General features: G+C 34.2%; 2 protein-coding genes across 3 annotated transcripts; both read left to right on the top strand.

Moving 5' to 3' along the window:
* The first annotated feature begins 1,078 nt into the window (after positions 1-1,078).
* On the top strand, positions 1,079-12,172 carry LOC105112620 (DNA topoisomerase, type IA, core). The gene is made up of 22 exons (XM_011008367.1): positions 1,079-1,345; positions 1,572-2,249; positions 2,329-2,744; positions 3,015-3,654; positions 4,883-4,969; positions 5,137-5,183; positions 6,008-6,117; positions 6,259-6,359; positions 6,454-6,546; positions 6,690-6,773; positions 7,038-7,121; positions 7,906-7,974; positions 8,618-8,677; positions 9,221-9,292; positions 9,534-9,641; positions 9,762-9,838; positions 9,985-10,068; positions 10,408-10,516; positions 10,646-10,735; positions 11,063-11,128; positions 11,212-11,307; positions 11,756-12,172. Exons 1-22 carry the CDS (start codon positions 1,265-1,267, stop codon positions 11,876-11,878), a joined length of 3,375 nt encoding a protein of 1,124 aa, XP_011006669.1. The 5' UTR covers positions 1,079-1,264; the 3' UTR covers positions 11,879-12,172.
* A 776-nt stretch (positions 12,173-12,948) lies between these two features.
* Positions 12,949-18,090, top strand: LOC105112618 (oligouridylate-binding protein 1-like). 2 transcript variants are annotated; one of them, XM_011008365.1, is made up of 12 exons: positions 12,949-13,168; positions 13,358-13,419; positions 13,595-13,697; positions 14,010-14,086; positions 14,447-14,508; positions 14,596-14,683; positions 15,263-15,338; positions 15,895-15,925; positions 16,028-16,147; positions 16,741-16,826; positions 17,192-17,365; positions 17,451-18,090. In XM_011008365.1, exons 1-12 carry the CDS (start codon positions 13,118-13,120, stop codon positions 17,766-17,768), a joined length of 1,248 nt encoding a protein of 415 aa, XP_011006667.1. In that variant the 5' UTR covers positions 12,949-13,117; the 3' UTR covers positions 17,769-18,090. The 2 variants fall into 2 exon arrangements, with proteins under 2 accessions (XP_011006667.1, XP_011006668.1); XM_011008366.1 differs by having other exon boundaries at positions 12,950-13,168; positions 16,744-16,826.
* Positions 18,091-19,053: the final 963 nt, after the last annotated feature.

The raw sequence follows: 19,053 nt of genomic DNA, 5'->3' as shown, positions 1-19,053 counted from the left end.
ATATATATATATATATATTAGTCTTTAGAGAGAGAAAATAAAGGGTGATCAGATTTTAACTTAAAAAAAAGTCATTGGTGGTGACAATTCTAAACTTTAAAATAATTGATTTTCTTGTTAAATTGTTTTAGGATTGAAATCAAGTATTTTTTATTATCTTTAAAATACCTAGAAAAACATATATAAGCTTTGAAATTTTTGGATTTTAGATTAATTATAATTTTTAGAGTTATTTTTTAAGTTTTAAAAAGTTATAAATTGATTAGATAAAGTTTTAAATGTGATTTTTAGATATTTTAAATAAAAAATTAGTTAAATATAAATAACATATTACCTTTTTTTTTTTTACAAAAAATAAAGTAAATGATGCATTCTAAAAAAAAAAAATATTGCACATATGGGCTAACCTGTATGCTATTATTTTATAGGCCAGATATTAGGTTTGGCTTACAAAATTATAATATTTTTTTTAATTAATATTTTTTATATATTTTAAAAATATTTTTTACATATATGATTTGATTAATACAACTTTTTTCTTGGTTTTTTGGTTTATCAAAAGATTATTATTATTATAATGATTGTGTTTGGATTTGTGATGATGTTAATATGATTTATTTATATATTTTTTTCATTATATATATAGATTAAATTTATTTTTAAAAATAAAAAATTATTTTTTACAATTTAACACGTGCAATCTTAAAATTTTTTTCCACTTATTTTATTCAATAAATTATATATATATATATATATTAATTTTTATTACAAATAAATTTTTACAAATAAAATAATACATTCATCGGTATTGAATATCTCAGCGTACATCATATTTTAATTTCTCTAGTTTTTTTTTTATTGTTAATAATTTTTTTAGTCTATTTACATAAATAATTATTAGTTTAATTAATTAAATACATCTTTTTTCTTGGTTTTTTGGTTTATCAAAAGATTATTATTATTATAATGATTGTGTTTGGATTTGTGATGATGTTAATATGATTTATTTATATATATATTTTATTATATATATTTTTTTAAGGAAAAATATAAATAATTAAAAAAACCTTCGCAAAACCCTGGACCTCATCCCCTGTGGATGTCTACAAAACCCAGAAAACGCTGCTGTTTCTTTCTCTTTCACCGCCAGCCAGCCTCTAGCCAGCAGAAAACAAAGTCCCTGCAAAAGGAAAAAAGAAGGCCAAATTGAGGAGGAAAGCTTGAAACATTAGTGACGAAAGAGCAATTGAAATGAAGGAATAGAATGAGGGAGATGAAGAGCTTTTTATCACTCTCTACTTCTTCATCTGCTACAGTTTCCAATTTTCGTCCTATCATGGCTAAGGTTTGTTCCGTTTCTCTTCTTCTAGTTTCAATTTAATTTTTCCAGTTTTACTCTCGTAGCTATGATTATTGATACCCCATTAAATAAAAATTGATTTTTTGAATTTTTTGTCAACGAATTTTTTTAATAGCTTTCTGTTCTCTGCATAGCATAGTGCAGTGATAAAGACGCTATCTTCACATTAACTCATGTCCGTGTTTTTTTTTTCTTAAATTGATGTTTGCAGTTACAATGTCGGACTTTTCAGAATTATCCAGCATCTCACTTGCCAATTGGTACTACTTGTCGCAATTACATGCAGTGCTCACAGATTAAATTAAAAAAAGATAGACTCTCTTTCATTATCTCCGTCAACCATTCTCAGAGTCTCACCAATGGAGGGTCCATGTCTATATCTTCAGCCATTAATTCCCACTTAAGCCCTGGGAGCCTTTTAAATTATTGGTCTTTTAACAATGGTATTACACTAACTTCTCTTGAAAGTGGTGTATTTGCTAAGAGGCTTTTTTCAACAGCCTCAAGAGGGTCAAATAATAAGAATCAAAATGTGGGTGGATTTAGTAAACATTGGAAAAAGCCAAAGGCATCGGGTGCTGCTCATGATAAATATGAAACTAACACAAACTCTCGTATCTCGGCTTCTAAAGATGCTGATGCTGTTATTTCAACCGAAACAGCAGTTGGAGATGCAAAGCTGGGTTCTGCAATTTCAAGAACGAGAAACAAAAAATCCAAAGTTAATGAAACAGAGAAGAAGGAATCCAAAAGCAAGAAAAACAAGGGACAAGCGTCTTTCACTGCTGTTTCAGAAAAAGCCGCTGGGGCAAAATCTATGACAAGTACTTCCCAATTAAAGAAGTCTCTTCCTAGCAAAAGTGGCCAGGTTGCTGCAAGAGCTTCAAAGGTTAGGATAATTGGTAGTTGAATCAGGAAAATTAGTTCTTTATCAACTTGCAATATGCTTACTAACAATGTTCTTTCAGAAAAAAACAACTGAGGAAATGCCCAATGAAGTGTGTAATGGTTCAACAAAACAACAGTCCAACAAGAAAAACGGTAACTCTAGTACAAAGAGAACAAGTAAAAAGGCAGTTAATGGATCAGCAGAGAAACAGAAACCCCAAAAGATAGGCAAATTGCAACCTTTTGCACAAGGGAAACTAAAGTCACTATATCCTTCAGCAGGGAAATGTGTGGTGGTGGTTGAGTCTGTAACAAAGGCCAAGGTGATCCAGGGGTATCTTGGTGATATGTATGAAGTTTTACCTAGCTATGGTCATGTAAGGGACTTGGCTGCAAGGTCTGGATCTGTCCGACCTGATGATGATTTTAGTATTGTGTGGGAGGTTCCTTCTGCTGCCTGGACTCATCTTAATAGCATCAAGGTTGCACTAAGCGGGTATGATTTGTATCCCTTTCACCAGCTTCCTCTGAATGGTGGTGGTTATAGGAATATAGAATGTGTTACCAAAATTATGTACTTTTATCACCCTGAGCTCTGACATAGCAAGTAAGGGGTGCTCCTTGTAATTTCCACAGTTACAATTAAGTTGCACAAATGAGTTTTGGACTGCTAGTAGCTTAGTCTACTGTGACTTATCATGTATTGCTTCCTTTTCTTCTGTTAGATTTGTCTAAATTCTCTCAACCTTTTTGCCTTGTTTCTCAGAGCAAAAATTCTTATCCTTGCATCAGATCCTGATCGTGAAGGAGAGGCTATTGCATGGCATATTGTTGAGATGTTGCAACAACAGGATGCCTTACGCCAAGATCTTACGGTAGCAAGAGTTGTCTTTCATGAAATAACAGAGACATCCATAAAAAATGCTTTGCAAGCACCAAGAGGAATTGATGTAAACTTAGTTCATGCTTACCTTGCTCGACGTGCTCTTGATTATTTGATTGGATTCAACATTTCACCATTGTTGTGGAGGAAATTACCAGGTTGCCAGTCAGCTGGGCGAGTTCAATCAGCTGCATTATCACTTTTATGTGACAGGGAAATGGAAATTGATGAATTCAAGTCGCAGGAGTATTGGACTATTAGTGCTAAGTTGAAGAAACAGGAGCAAGATTCTTTAGTGAATGCACACTTGACCCATTTTGATTCCAAAAAGTTGAATCAATTCTCAATTAGCTCTGACACAGAGGCAAAGGATATGGAACAGAAGATTAATTCTGCTGACTTTCAAGTTGTTGGCTCTAAAAAATCCAAAACACATAGAAATCCTCCCACTCCGTATATAACATCAACACTTCAACAGGATGCTGCAAACAAATTAGATTTTGCCACATCATACACGATGAAGGTTTGGGGGGATTTGTGCATTCAATTTTAATTTTTATTAACACTGTTAGAGTAATTTATTTATTTATTTTTTATGCTCTCTAAATACTTATAGTAGATATGTTTGACTAACTCTGTGTTCTATTGCCTGATGATTATATTTTTGTGAGGCACTCTCAATTTTCTGTGACTACCTTAATCATAATTTATTCATCAACTAATATCTGTATCATATAGCTTATTGTTATCAGGATGATGAGTAATAATACATAATAATTCTACTTTCGCTCTTCAATTCGAGGTGTCAACATGCTAGATGCTTTAGCTTGATAAAGACTGGAATTTTCTTTTTATATACTTTGTTGATATTTAGGACTAGCTATGTTATGATTTTTATTTTTACTTTAATTTGTTTATTTTTTCCATTATGAAGCCGTTTGTTTTCAAATTTGTTACTGTGTTCTTGTTCTGCATTGCATGTTTAACTGTACCAGCCACCTTAATTGTCAATTTTTTTTTTTTTTTAATTTATTCCCATTATAGCAACCACATGCCTGATATCACCACATATAATACGTTTTTATGGAGTGCAAAAGCTCTGCAGAACTCTTAAAATAGTGAAAGTGAAAACTCTATCGGATTACTTTATCTCAGATGATTTAGTGATTTTGAGTTCCTTTAGCAAGCATGCTGTCTTTGCTTAGTGGATTTTGGTTATTCTGTTGTCTGTCTGCAAATATAAGGTCTGCGAGTGTGTGTATCTTGTATCAATATCTGAATGGGTGCTGTTGGGCATATATTATACTACATCAGCAAAACTGATTGGTGCACCTTTCTAATTGGAAAAATGATTGCTACATCATTTGTATGGCCCTGTATTGCAAAATCCATGTGGCTCCCACATGGCTGACAATTTTATCCATAATGTGAGTCCTTGTTGGCACTCTGTGGTAAAGCTTTGCTGTATGGAAATGGGCATGATTATTGAGCCTACATGCCACATGGATTATGAATGAAAAACAGGAAACCACTTATAAATTAATTATTTCTTGTCTTTGGCTGGAAGATACCAATAGCATGACTTAAAGACAAGACTAAACTGTCTTCACATTTTCATCATTCTGTGTTGTTTCTTATTTGTCCACTAGCTTGACCTTACAGTGAGCTTCAAGCTTACCTCACAATTTTTTCCTTTTTTAGTTCAATTTCATCTTTTGTTTTGACATTGTAAATAATGCATCAAAATGCAGGTCGCACAGAAGCTTTATGAAGGGGTTCAGTTATCAGATGGGAAGGCAACTGGGTTGATAACTTACCTCAGGACAGATGGACTACATGTGGGTATCAATTTCGCTGTTTTTTTAATTCCCTGGAATGCCCAATCAGATGATGTTTGTCTTGTGTTCTGCAATGAACTGATGGTGACTGGGTCATGGCTCCATGTTTAATGTTTCTGTTGCATTTAGTCTTTCCTTTTGCTGAATTGCTTTTTTTCCCTTCCTAGATTTCGGATGAAGCTGTTGGAAACATACGTTCCTTGATCATTGAAAGGTGACTTGCATGGGATTTCTTCACTGCATTTATTGGATTTTTAATATTAGGGATGCCTTATATGTTTGTCTCATATTCCTTCTTTCCTCTTCGTGACATCGCTCACTGTAGAATCTTCATTTTTCAAGGATAAAACATCTTTTATTGCTATATTACTTGCAAGTTGCTTTAGCTCAGCTTATTATCTTTTGATTGCCCCAACTTAGATGTTACTGAAACTTTGTAAAAGGTTTGAACTGGTCTCTTCGTCATTTGGTAATTTTTAAATCCTGGGTGCTAAGGTCCATATTTCACTTCTCTCTTAGCAATCAAGGCATATGCTAGTTTTAGATGTCCTTTGTAAGAATGTGAGAAGAAAGATAACATGTATCAGTGCTCTTTGTCTTTGGGAAGATAGGAATAGAATAGTGTCGGATGGAGCAAAGCTTTCTGAGCTCGAGCACAATATGGTTTCTAAAGGAAGAGTCATAACATCTATTGATCTTTTTTTACTTTCCACTAGAGGGGCTCTTTCATGTAGTTTCTTGGTTTTCCAAATTTTAGATTATTTCTCTTGCCATTGTTGTTACCTTTTCTTGCATGGCCAGAATGAGGAGATTGGAGGGGGTGGTCAATTAGGTGCTTCTCTTGCTTGCAAATCTTTATTAGTTGCTTTGGTGCATCTAAATCTTTATTCCGTACACTCAATTTGATAAAAATCATCTAGATTTTGTGCTTTTCTCTTTTTCATTGATCTATCATTGATTTGCGTCTGTTCCATGTTTTCTTGAATGCAACTTCTAATGCTGTCATCTTTTTTGTTGCACAAAAAAAAAAAACAAAAGATATGGGCAAGATTTCGCATCGAAGGGTCCACGCAAGTATTTTAGGAAGGTGAAGAATGCTCAAGAGGCCCATGAAGCAATCAGACCCACCAATATTCATATTTTACCATGTAAATCAAAAAAATTTCAATCCGCATGATGTATTCATGATTTTATTTTTAGTTTTTGAATTTGTGATGTAAATACACCCCTTTTCTCCAATCTTTTCATACAGCTAAATAATCTTTAGAATATTTCTTGTTGACATCTAGCAATGCTTGTTGGAGTACTTGATGAAGATTCCTTGAAGCTATACACGCTAATCTGGTCTCGGACAGTTGCATGCCAGATGGAACCTGTTACTATTGAGCAGGTGAGCGTGTAAATTGTTATGATAGATTACCTTGTATGTCCACTATACATTTGACATTAATTGTCTCCGCTTGACACTTCTTCAATCTAACTAGGTGCAAGTTGACATTGGGAATGCTGGAAAGTCCATTGTTTTTAGATCTTCATGCTCAAGAGTTGAGTTTCCTGGATATCAGGCAGTTTATGAGGTATAAAACTATTCCACTTAGAATGTCCATCAATACTGTGTAAATGGTTTCATTTGTTTTTCTCCCTTAATGTTGAATGGCATGTGATTATAATGGGAATTGGTTTGATTTGACAACTCGTTGCATGATTATGTGTGTTCTAGGATGTTGAGGCTGGAGCTGTAAGATATAAAGAAAGTGATGCACTCAATCGTCAAGAGGCTTTTGGAATTCTTGATTCACTTAAGGTAGTGGTTGTCATGTAGGCTATTTGTTACTTGCATTCAAGAAAATAGATATCGAACTTTGAATCCTAGCTCTTGACTGATATTTCCCTGATATGACAATTCTTGTCATGATATGAATATTTCCCAGATTCTTTGAAATGGAAAAGTAACTCTCCATCATCATGCCTATGTCTATCATGTTTCCAAAATTTTGTAAACAATCACTTAATAGCATCTCTCTAGTTGTTCTGTGGAGTGTGCTTTCTCTAACTCAAATGTTTGTAGACAGGAGATTCATTGTATCTTGGTGAAGCAGATATGAAACAGCACTTTACTGAGCCTCCACCACGCTACTCTGAGGGATCACTGGTACATTTCTAATTATACTAAATGCATTATTAGACAAATTTATTCAGGCATTTGGTTCCCCTTAACTCCGCTTTCTTGCTGCTCAAACTCATGACCTGCTTTTCCAGTTCAAGAAGCCTGCTTTTCCACGTTAAATTCATTTTTTCCATGGACAAGTGTTTGAAATCTGTGCTATTCCTAAATCTAATAGAAAATTTTTGCTCTTAGTTTTTTTTATCAGATCTCTTTCCGCCACGTTAAATTCATTTTTTCCATGGACAAGTGTTTGAAATCTGTGCTATTCCTAAATCTAATAGAAAATTTTTGCTCTTAGTTTTTTTTATCAGATCTCTTTCCGCTTTTGAGGAATTCCCTTCCTCTGTAAACCCACTGTGCCTCTCTAATAAAATTTATACAATATTTCTAAATGTCATTGGTGTTGTCTAATTAAAGCAGCATGGAGAGAAGCTAGGAATGATGTATCTGATCAAATGCATAGTTCCATAAGAATGTTACCATGGCACTTACTTAGGCAAATAATGTCATAGTTTTCTTTAGAGAAATATGCATATCTGAACACAGAGAAGCAGAATTGTGTTGTTATGAGGTAAAGCCAAGGTATATGGTAAAGGGGAGTTTGTAGTGCTTTATGTATACTAATTTTTAGATAAGTTGAATAGTGTAAATGATACAATATGATCTTTTTTCCACTGCATGCACAGGGAGGAGGGCCCATTTAACTTCTCACAAGGTTTTCCAACTCTTAAAAACTTTTCATATCCTCATGTTTTCCTTCTTGTAACAGGTTAAGAAGCTCGAGGAACTTGGCATTGGAAGACCTTCAACATATGCAAGCACACTGAAAGTCTTAAAGGTAATTGATTTGTTTAGGAGTTTTTGCCTGTTCATTTTCTTTTGTAATAAGGAATGTCCAAATATGATGATGGCTGTAGTAATAAGTAATGATATAGTGTCAATTGCTCACAAAAAGCTTAGTTTCCATAACCAAACTGAATGGAGGGCAAAATCCATGTAGCCGAACCCTCTCTAGTTTGGATGGATGATTAGTTCAGTTAATTACAATTGAGCATCAAGTGGATTTCTTACGGGCAGCAGATTGTGAAGGATATTTAGGTTTTATTTTTTCCCTTTAAGAGAAGGCAGATTTAGGATCTCAAAAAAACACGAAACCAGATGGCTAATGTCTGAGATTGAGGCTTTTTTGTGGTAGATAAGGCTTATTTTTAATGGGAAAGGGCAAGGATTTTCAAAGTAGGTTTGTTATTTGTTAATAATGGCTAAACAAGGACTCATTTTGAGCCACACGAACCAACAATCTTCGAGTTGGCTTAAAAATTTAAATCAAAGAACATAAGGAAAGTATAATCCTACTTTGTAAACTTGCAATGCTGATATCTTTGGGCATTGCATCTGTCACAAAATCTTGTTCTGCTCTGTTTTTTAGTATTCTGTTTTATGCAGTTGTCTATTAACGTCTGATTTATACATGATGCCAGGATAGGAACTATGTGACTGTAAAAAACCGTGTACTGCATCCAGAATTTCGTGGTCGCATGGTATGCTCCAACCTCTTTCTGAATTACCTTGCATTTAGCATTCTTTCAATTACCTTATTGTCTGATAATGTTTTTGTTATGTTAATTTATTTATTTTGAAAGAAGGAATCTACAATGGATCCAAAACGATGAATTAAGCTACAAAAGATAGCAAATAGGTGGATGAACTTTTTTAGCTTAATTTCCTAATTCTTTTGTCAAAGAGAGTCTTGCTAAGATTGATTTGGATTTCAATTCACACACCTCAGTAATTACCGCTCAGCTATAAAAAATTCACAGCTCAAACAATCAGAGAGACATGAATCCCGACATTTTAAGCAACCCTCCTAATAAATAAATAAATAAAATGTAGCGCAAGTAGCAAAAGTTATAGTTTCCACTATTCATAAAAAATAATGCAAGTGTATCCCCTATTCATGATTGTTCATTGAGGTTCCTTTCTTGTCCTGCATGAAATCTATGCTCGCACTGTGTACTGTGCTATGAGATAAGCTGGTATTTAAGAAAGTTTCTCTTAGTATCCATTTGTTTTGGGCTTTTCAGGTGTCAGCATTTCTCTCTCACCATTTTACTGAGGTCACGGACTACAGCTTTACTGCTGATATGGAGACTGAGGTGATTTAATTAATTTGCAATCAAATCTCTATACTTTTTCAGATGCTAGTCCTGTTTAAAAATGATATTACATTTTTCTTCAGAAGTATAATCCATTTGCTTCTACTATTTGTAATCATGATTTATTAATTCTCTCTCTTCTTATTCTGTTTTCACCAATTTCAATGGTAGCACTCCATTTCTTACTTATTTCAATATGTATGGCAGTTATTAATTTCTTTTTTGTCTGTCTTACCTGCAGCTTGACAATGTTTCTGCTGGCTTAACTGATTGGAAAGGCCTTCTAAAAGATTATTGGACACGATTTCAGATGTATTGTAGCCGTACTGAAAGTGTCCATATTCACCAGGTACAGTTATGTCCTTGTTAAAGGTTCCAAATACATTGCCCCTGAGACTTTAATTTTTTTTTCTTCATATTACTAGTGTGAATTTCAATAATTATTCTCACTTTTATAATTTGTTTCCAGGTTGAGAAGATGTTGGAGAGAACATATGACCGCTTTTTGTTTGGTTCACTCCCTGATAAAAGCAGAACATGCCCAAGGTAGTATATGCTGCTATTTCATTTGTTAATGGGTGATGAAATGGGTTTTATTTAATCCTAACTTTGTATTCTGTGAAATGTCTCATTTTGATAATCATCATTCTGACAAGTGATCTGACTCCAATCTTTCTTTGGATTTGTTTCAGTTGTATGGAGGGCACTTTGATATTCAAAGTAAGTAGGTTTGGTGCAGGCTATTTTATTGGATGTGATCAACACCCAAACTGCAAGTGAGTATGGTCTGCCTTTTGCGTACCCTCACATTCACATATTTATAGAATGAGTTCTTCAGTTTAATTTATTAATTAAATTTCCTTTTTCTGTTATTTGCTGAAGTAAATAAGTGGCAAAAGATATGGAAGCTCGCTACAAGGCATATCTGTCTAGTTTTTTTTCTGGTCACTAATTTCTGATATTTAAATACTTGATGATAACCTAGTATTTCTTTTTGTTCTTTCGGTTTGTTAAAAGGTTCTCTTAATTATGACAGTAGATTTACTTTTCTGAGAACACCTCCTCTTTCCTGTTTTTGGTAGTAAATAGTTGAGTTTTGCTGATCAATGTGATAGGTACATAGCAAAGACGTTATATGGTGATGATGAGAAAGAAGAAACTCCTCAAAGTTCTAGTGTTGATGAACCAAAACTGCTTGGTGTTCATCCGACTTCCAATGAAAAGGTTTTCCTTAAAAAACTAGCTCTTTGCATCAGAGTACTGCTTCCACTAACCAGTGCAATTGGTATGCCTTGATTTTGTTTGTTATTTCATTTAAGTTGACAAGAAATGTCCCCTTATATGTTTTTGTAGGTTCTTTTGAAGAATGGTCCTTATGGATACTATGTACAGCTTGGAGAAGACAGGAAGGGTTATGCTCCTAAAAGATCTTCTGTTTCTCATGTATGTATAGATTTACTTGCGTGATACATGCAATTGTTTTGGAACTCATTTTGCTTTCTGATTCCATTTATGATGATGCAATGTTATGTATACATTGTACATTTCTTGGCTTGTTTTCCTTGTGGCAAATCTAGAGGTGTCAGCTGCCATGCTCATTATTGGCATGTTTTATTCTTTGAGATTTTGCACTCCTGCGTTTTTTTTTTTTTTTGTCCTGCTAGTATCTCTTTGGATGGATACAATGTGTTCTTGGAAATGCACTTGGTGCCTTGCTGTCAATTGCAATTTGCAAACAATTATTAAATGGACCAAATTTTTTTCTATTAGATAAAGGATGTGGGTGCTATTACTCATGAAGTTGCTCTCGACTTGTTACGCTACCCGCTGACATTGGTATGCTCATAAACGTCTCTACAAATTTATCTTTCCTTTGCCTATAGCTATTGTTGCACTCAATTATGTTTCCTTTTTGCTAGGGTGACCATCCAAAGGATGGGTATCCTGTGATGATAAAACTCGGAAAGGGGGGATACACTGTTAAACATCGTCGTACAATGGCCTCTGTTCCCAAGGTATGTCTTGTTTGGCCTTTCTTTGTGTTGAATTGAGCAGTGATGCTGAGATGTTTCTACAATCTAGCCTCATTACTCGACTATTTATTTTTTCGACAATGATTCCTTATCAGTGTTGTCTAACATTATTACTAGTTCATTATGTATTAGATGCAACTTATCATTTTTGTGAGTCGTTATAGTTTCATGTTACTTCACTGCTTATGTTCACAGTGAAGAGGGGGATTGTTGGTGTTATTTGGAAGGGAGGCTATAAAACAGTAGTTTTATGCATGAAGTGAATGATGAACATCAAACACAATCGATTGTTAACCCAAGACCCTCTCTGTTATCGCACTACATAGTATATCTTTACAAATCTTCCCTTGATGAATCTGTGAAGCAACTAATAATTCTAGTATCTTCATATATTTAATCATGTTTGGGGTGTGATTTGAAACATATGCAGAACTTGAAGCCGGAGAAGATAACAATGGAGAAAGCATTGGAGCTTCTATCAGGTAAAAATGTAAGTCATTCTGGCAGACCAAAGAGCAAGCCGAAAGTAGAAGAAGCTGTTGAGGCCATGTAGAGTGGAGCGGGTAAATAGTAAAAATACATTGAATCATTTTTGGTTCATACATTGACATGATCAATCAATCTGCTGAAGAACACTAACTTAAAAGAGTTACATCAGAAGAAAGAATTGGTCTGCTGGGAAGGGTTTTAGCTCCTGTACGAGCATGGAGAGACTTAAAAAAAAATAAAAAATTGTATAATGGTGTAAGAATGAACAATTTTGTTGTCAGGTAACAATTGAATTTCTTGTAAGGTTTTTGTAAAGACAGTCTGTTAAGGTTGGCCATTTCACAGAGACTGGCCATTACCCTCTTTTAGATGAGCATAACAAACGCCATAAAAAGCTTTATCCCCGTTTGGCATTGCCTTCCAGACAGGGATGAATAAATTTTAATTTTTTTATTAATTTTTATGTTTTAGAATTGATTTATATGCTGTTGTTAAAAATAATTTTTTTAAAATAAAAAATTATTATTTTAATAAATTTTTAATTAAAAAATATTTTAAAAAGTAATTATGTTGGGATGCTTTGTATTTATAAGTTGGTCATGTAGAGGTTTTTTTAGTTGTTATTGTTTTTTAAAGTATTTTTATTTAAAAATATATTAAAATAATTTTTTTTATTTTTTAAATTTTATTTTTATATTATTATGATATGAAATATTAAAAAATAATTTGAAGTAAAGAAAAAATAAAAAGAATTAATTATTTAAAAATACTTTTAAAACAAAAAAATAAAAATACTTTTGCTATTAAATATTCACAATGAATTTGTTTTTTGTTGTAATGAGGTCCAACTGACCATCAAATTATTATACGAAAGTAAAAGGAAAACAAAAAAAAAAATCACTTGAAACGAAAGCATACAATATTTGGTATGCCATGGCATGATGATGTGTTGAATTAAGATTTGTAGACTAGAAGGAATGTTGCATGCAAATACAATATTGAATTTGATCTTATTACATAAATAATATCATTTAAAAATTAATTCAAAAAAAAAAAAACTTAAAGAGTGGCGATAAGTATGTAGTAGTGAGATTAATTAATAAATAAATAAACAAATTATTACCGGTTGTTATTTTATCGCAGCTGCAGATGAAAGCATTCAGGGACATAACCCGAGTAATCAAGACCCAAACGACAAAAAAAGGTTATAGAGAGAGAGTTGTTGGCGATCAATCGTCATCGTGGTGGTGGTGAGAGAGCATTAACAAGCATTGCTTCAACAAAATAATAGCAACATCATCACATGTATCATCAGCATCACCATCCCGCCCTCGTCGCCGCTGCCATGTCTCAGGTCTCTCTCTCCCTCTCTCTTTTTCTTAAATTTTCAATCTTTATTTGTTTTGAGGCTTCTTTTCCGCTTCAATCACCTTTTTTGTTTTTAATCAATTCATTAATTATACGATTGGAATAAAATTTTATTGTTTGGATTCCCATTTTCCCATATAATAAATATATTGTATTGTATTGTATTGTATTGCAGATGGAGCCCATCCCTGGTGGGAATCTGCCTCCTGGTTTCGATTCTTCTTCTTGTCGCAGCGTGTAAAGCCCCTTCCTTTTCTCTTATTTTCTTTTGAACCTAATCTCCCTTCCCTTCCTAAAGCTAAAGCTTTTATCTTTTTATTTATTTATGGTGAAAATCAGACAAAGATATTTGCATGCTCTTATTTTGCCTTTCTAATTTCTAGTACTAATTATGTCTCTTTCCTTCCCATAGTTATGTTGGAAATATTCATGTCAACGTCACTGACAAACTTCTTGCTGAAGTTTTCGCCACTGCCGGCCCTCTTGCTGGATGCAAACTCATCAGGAAGGATAAGGTCCCTTTATTTCTTTCTTTCATGACTGCTCTGCGCAACTCAACTCCCCTTTGCTTTTTAACCTTTGATTCTCCGACATTTTTCTTCGAGTTCTTAACTTGAGGATGATTTTAGTGTTCTGCATTGCCTAATAGTATTTAAGCTCGGAAAAACGAAACTTTAGCATGCGAGTCTGAGGATGACTATTCACTTGTGTTTCTAGATGTGGTATTTCTTTAGGATGATTTTGTGTTGGTCTTATCTGTTTTCTTTGTCTTGTATTCTTTTCCATAACGCTACCTGCACATGTTTGATGGTTTGCGCTAATTGCAGTCATCATACGGTTTTGTGGACTACCATGACCGATCATCTGCAGCACTTGCAATAATGATATTGCATGGACGCCAACTGTAAGTTGTCATATCTCCATAATTATACTTGGTCGTTTTTGTACCTGTAGCCTAATTGATTCATTCACTGGACAATCTAAAACAAATGTGAGAAAATCTTTGTAAATAGTATACTTTGTGCCACTGATCCTACTAATTTCAAGCATTCTCTTCTGGACTAAGCCTCCACGTCAGAATTGGTAGAATTAGTAATTTGATTGCATGTCTTGTATTGAGTAATTGAGGTTGGCAAATAGGCTATACAACTCTATTTAATTTTTACTCAGTTGTGAGTGCTACCTTGTTTTCTTTGTAAACTCATTTTTCATTTTTGGATGTCATTGATTTTATGTTTTTATACTTTATTAATATACTTTCCAGTTACGGGGAGGCGCTTAAAGTGAATTGGGCATATGCCAGTGGCCAAAGAGAGGACACATCAGGTTACTTTCAGTTTCATTTTTTCAGCTGTTTTTCAATGGCCCTTGCTTGTTCATGGTTTTTGATGGGTTATCCTTTCATCTTGTCAGGGCATTTCCACATATTTGTTGGTGATTTGAGTCCAGAGGTTACTGATGCAACTTTATATGCGTGCTTCTCAGTCTTTCCTAGTTGCTCGTAAGTACCTTGCTATCTGTTTCTTGTTATCCTGTATTTGTAATGGGTTGGGTCAAGTGCAAACAAAGTATTTTGTAATTTGACATTTTGCACTTTTTTTTGTATTATTCTTTAAGCAATACCTTCAAATGTGTTAATACTATTAGACAATTAGGCAAAGGTAGTGATGCTCTTTTGCTATTTGTGACACTTTTATGCATGCCCCATTATGCCTGTCCATTTAAAAAGTTGTTAAATGCTGTGCCGGTGACATATTTTGTGATCCTAAAACACTTAAGGACACTGTTGAGGAACAAAGCACGAATCACTGATGTGGGAAAGGAAGCTGTCATTGAAATGTAAATGGCTAAATCACACTGTGCTCTTGTGATTTTGTCTAAAACTCCAAAAGTATTTGTAACAACAAATGGTTCTCTATGGTTGATGTTAACAATCTTGGGTGGCATGTTAAAGCAGACTGCTACCATCTTTCTTATGTTACTCATGTCTTATGATCCTCTTTGGCTGCGTAAGAACACCAGGCTGTTGTTTTTGTACCAAAAACCTTATGTTTGTTTTCATAACGTGTGTCATTTGCAGTGATGCAAGGGTCATGTGGGATCACAAAACTGGACGCTCAAAAGGATATGGCTTTGTTTCATTCCGTAATCAGCAGGTACTGTTTTCCAGTTATCAGTAGCTGCTGAATCAAACTTGTTATTCAATTCAACAAAAGCCCAAGATAGTGAACTGAAAAGAACTAGTTTTGCAGTTATCCCTTTATTGCCATCTATTTCTGATGTGATTCCAAAATGAGGTTTCAGGGTTGTGGATTTATTGCTTAATTCCTTTTATACTTCATGAACTTGTTGTTACACAATGTTTTAACATGTTTAGGAATTGAAGATTTTATGGTTAACAATGTTTTGCTTGGACATTGAGATAGTGAGGACCTCTTCTAGAATGTTTGTACTTTTCTAGTTTATTTGGAGATATAAAGACTCATAGTGAAATTCTTTGTTTTTATTTTTCTTTTTATTTTTTGATAAATCCATTTGCAATGTTTTTCTTATTAAATACTGATTGGGTTTCCAAGAACAAATTGAAGATTGACTTAGACATCCGGTGGCATGGATACTCTTATCTTGTGATTTTGCCATTTGGATGTTAACTGAAATTTCTTAAGAATCTGCTTCAGCCATAAACTAATTTACTGTAATTCTGATCTGCAGGAGGCACAAAGTGCCATTAATGACTTAACTGGTCAGGCATATAACTTTCATCCTTGGTTGCTTGGTTTTGCTATTCTGAGTCATCTGGGAACAATTAGCGCAGAATTTTGATGAGTCTCATTCTGAACTATAGGTAAATGGCTTGGAAACAGGCAGATAAGATGCAATTGGGCAACTAAAGGTGTTGGTTCCAATGAAGATAAGCAAAACAGTGATAACCAAAATGCAGTTGTACTTACTAATGGATCTTCAGGTACCATTTTCTTGTAATTCAGCCCAGATTATGTAAAATAACATTTCTTTGCTTAATCTAGAAGGTCTTTGAGCCTTAGGTAGTACCTAGATGGGTTTAGTTCTCTGTCTCCTTCGGTCCTTTCTGTATCAAGTATGAAAGGGATTCAATCTGATGCCACTTGAGATAATGGCAAATGACTTTAATAATTAAGAACTGTATTATCTCTGTATTTCATATCAGCACCCATGGTTCATAGGTATTTGCTACTTAACAAGCATGCATAGATAGGTGACTAGCTCATTTCAAGTTCCTTAAGTGTTTTGCCAGTCCCTGCTTTCATGAAGTGGACTGAAGTGTTCTCTCTTTTTCTCTCTCTCTCTTTTTTTCAATTATTGCATTCAGTTTGGCTTGTCATAAGTTCTCATTGATCATCTTTTTGGCATAATTTTCTTCAGCTACAATCAGTATTGAATTCAATTTTTCCACTCAAGAGTTGTGAATTTGAGTTGAGCTATTTCCTTAGTATCGAGTTATTAAAATAGATATCTTTTGTAAATGTGTGCTTGGAGAGTTGAATGCTGACGGAGTTTTGCATTTTGTATCTTGGTAAGCAGGAAGTCAGGAAAACACTAATGAGGAGGCTCCTGAAAACAATCCTGCATATACTACTGTCTATGTCGGCAATCTTTCTCATGTGGTAACTGGAGGATGAATAAAGGAATATATTTATTGTACTGCTTTCTACATGTTTAGGCTGAACCCTTTTCTGTTATCTTGGAAGAGGAAACTTTGATCTTCAATGTCACATTTCTTAAGCTAACAGAAACTTTGTATGGTGCTATAGGGACTATTATATCATTGTCAAGACATTCTCAAATTATAAAAAGTGTTTTAGGAAGTTCTGGTTTTGAGAGTTATTGGTTTCCTTTGGAATTTTCTTTAATACCTCTCTCTGTCTCTCTCTCTCCTTTTCTTTTTCGTTGAAGTCCTGAATGGAAGTGAATTAGATGTTGGTTCCTTGGCTTTGTACTTTCTGTTTGACAATTTGGTCTGTTCGATCAGGTTACTCAAGCTGAGCTGCATAGTAATTTTCACGCCCTTGGGGCTGGAGTAATTGAGGAGGTGCGTGTCCAGAGAGATAAAGGTTTTGGATTTGTTAGATACAACACTCATGAAGAAGCAGCCTTCGCCATTCAAATGGGCAATGGAAAGATAGTTTGTGGAAAGCCCATGAAGGTCAGACATGATATTACATGACGGGTTTTCTTTTTCTTTTGCCTACTATTTCCTATCATGTCAACATTGGTGCTGTATTGTGCAGTGCTCATGGGGTAGCAAGCCAACCCCTCCTGGAACAGCTTCAAATCCATTGCCACCTCCTGCTCAACCATATCAGATCGCTCCATCAACTGGTATAAACCAAGGCTACTCTGCAGCTGATTTGTTGGCCTATCAGCGCCAACTTGCCTTAAGCCAGGCAGCTGCATCTGGCCTTTCAGGCCAAGCTCTTGTACAGCTGACCGGACAACATGGCCTATCTGCAGCTTCAATGGGCTTGAGCTCCAGTGGGTCCCAAGCTCTGTATGATGGATATCCTAACAGTTTGGCAGCAGCTCAGCAGCTGATGTATTACCGTTAATTCTAGGGCTATTTTTGGATGATTTTCTTTTGTGGGTATCTTTTCTTCTTTGAGTCATGGAGTTCTCCAAACTGAGTCTTTAATTACCGTTATCTGTGTTATATCGTGTAACATGTAATTTAAGATGGGCATTTTTAAAACGATGCCCATCTCTTGGATTGAGTTTATTTTACTCCGATCAATCGTTCGGCAAACCTTGTCAAGAGTTCGGCAAACTCATGTTGTGGGTGACCTCTCTCTTTTAGGCTGTTAGAGTAGTAAGGCCCTTTTGTTTATGTATCTCACAAGGAATGAATAAATCTTACTGAGAAGATACGTTAAAGCAAGGCCCTTTTGTTCATGTATCTCACAAGGAATGAATAAAAGAGTAGCGAATGCGTGCATGAATCTACTTTCCTCTCTAGAAAGAAACTGAGATGTTGTGAAAGTGCTGCAACACATTCGTGTCGGAGTGGAGAGTAGAAGTGGAAAAGGGGTTTTAAAAAATATTAATGTTTTTTAAATGATTGGGATTTTTTAGATGCTTTAACGTCTATTATAAATATATACCATATAATTTTATTTGATATAATAAAAAATAAAAGTTTTTCGCTCACGTGTTACCCAACTATGATAAATTTTATGTCCTTTTACTTTCTCTTCTTTTATAATATTTATTATTTATTACCGAATTATATTAAATTTATGTTTTTTAATTTTTAATTTTTAATTATAATATTCATTGCAGATGTTTTTCACAACAAAAAATAACGTGAAGTGAAGATTCTAAATGCCAACTTGTTATTACCAAATGATTCATCTAAGTTGCTTTAATGAAACCATTTCTTTTTTGCTTGTGTATGGTTTTTTTAAAAATAATTTTTTTGTTTAAAAATATATTAAAATAATGTTATTAATTTTTTATTTTGACATTAACATATCAAATTTGTAAAAAAATAAATTAATTAATTTAATGTTTTTTCCTATCAAATTCACTTTTAAAAAACAGCTTCACATCCACTCCAGACAGCAAATGCTTGATTTTCATGGAATAAAAAGTCAAAACAGTTTTTAGCTTCAAGTGGAAGCTTGGATATTGATTGGCAAAAATAAATCAAGTCCAAGCCCACCTAATATATAACTCAAAAGTGATCCTAAAAAAGGTCCAAATGACTAACTGCCAAGCAACTAAAGGAAAGTCCCGGCAGAAATTTGAGCAGCCGCTGTGGTCATGGAGAAGGAGCTGAGGAGCAAGAGACCTCATAATCATGTTCTACTGAAAGTAGATTACATTACATCAAATCAA

Source organism: Populus euphratica, unplaced genomic scaffold (genome assembly GCF_000495115.2).
Source record: "Populus euphratica unplaced genomic scaffold, PopEup_1.0 scaffold353.1, whole genome shotgun sequence".
Classification (NCBI taxonomy): domain Eukaryota; kingdom Viridiplantae; phylum Streptophyta; class Magnoliopsida; order Malpighiales; family Salicaceae; genus Populus; species Populus euphratica.
Note: the sequence above shows the minus strand (reverse complement) of the source record. Positions and strands in the feature narration are given on the sequence as shown.

What these genes read in the sequence shown, in the direction of transcription:
- LOC105112620 (XM_011008367.1), top strand. Translation starts at nt 1,265, where the DNA reads ATGAGGGAGATGAAGAGCTTTTTATCACTCTCTACTTCTTCATCTGCT. An exon ending in GCACACTGAAAGTCTTAAAG is followed by an intron (nt 7,975 to 8,617) that starts GTAATTGATTTG and finishes ACATGATGCCAG; the next exon opens with GATAGGAACTATGTGACTGT. An exon ending in AAAGATCTTCTGTTTCTCAT is followed by an intron (nt 10,736 to 11,062) that starts GTATGTATAGAT and finishes TTTTTCTATTAG; the next exon opens with ATAAAGGATGTGGGTGCTAT.
- LOC105112618 (XM_011008365.1), top strand. Translation starts at nt 13,118, where the DNA reads ATGTATCATCAGCATCACCATCCCGCCCTCGTCGCCGCTGCCATGTCT. An exon ending in CCAAAGAGAGGACACATCAG is followed by an intron (nt 14,509 to 14,595) that starts GTTACTTTCAGT and finishes TCATCTTGTCAG; the next exon opens with GGCATTTCCACATATTTGTT. An exon ending in TCAGTCTTTCCTAGTTGCTC is followed by an intron (nt 14,684 to 15,262) that starts GTAAGTACCTTG and finishes TGTCATTTGCAG; the next exon opens with TGATGCAAGGGTCATGTGGG.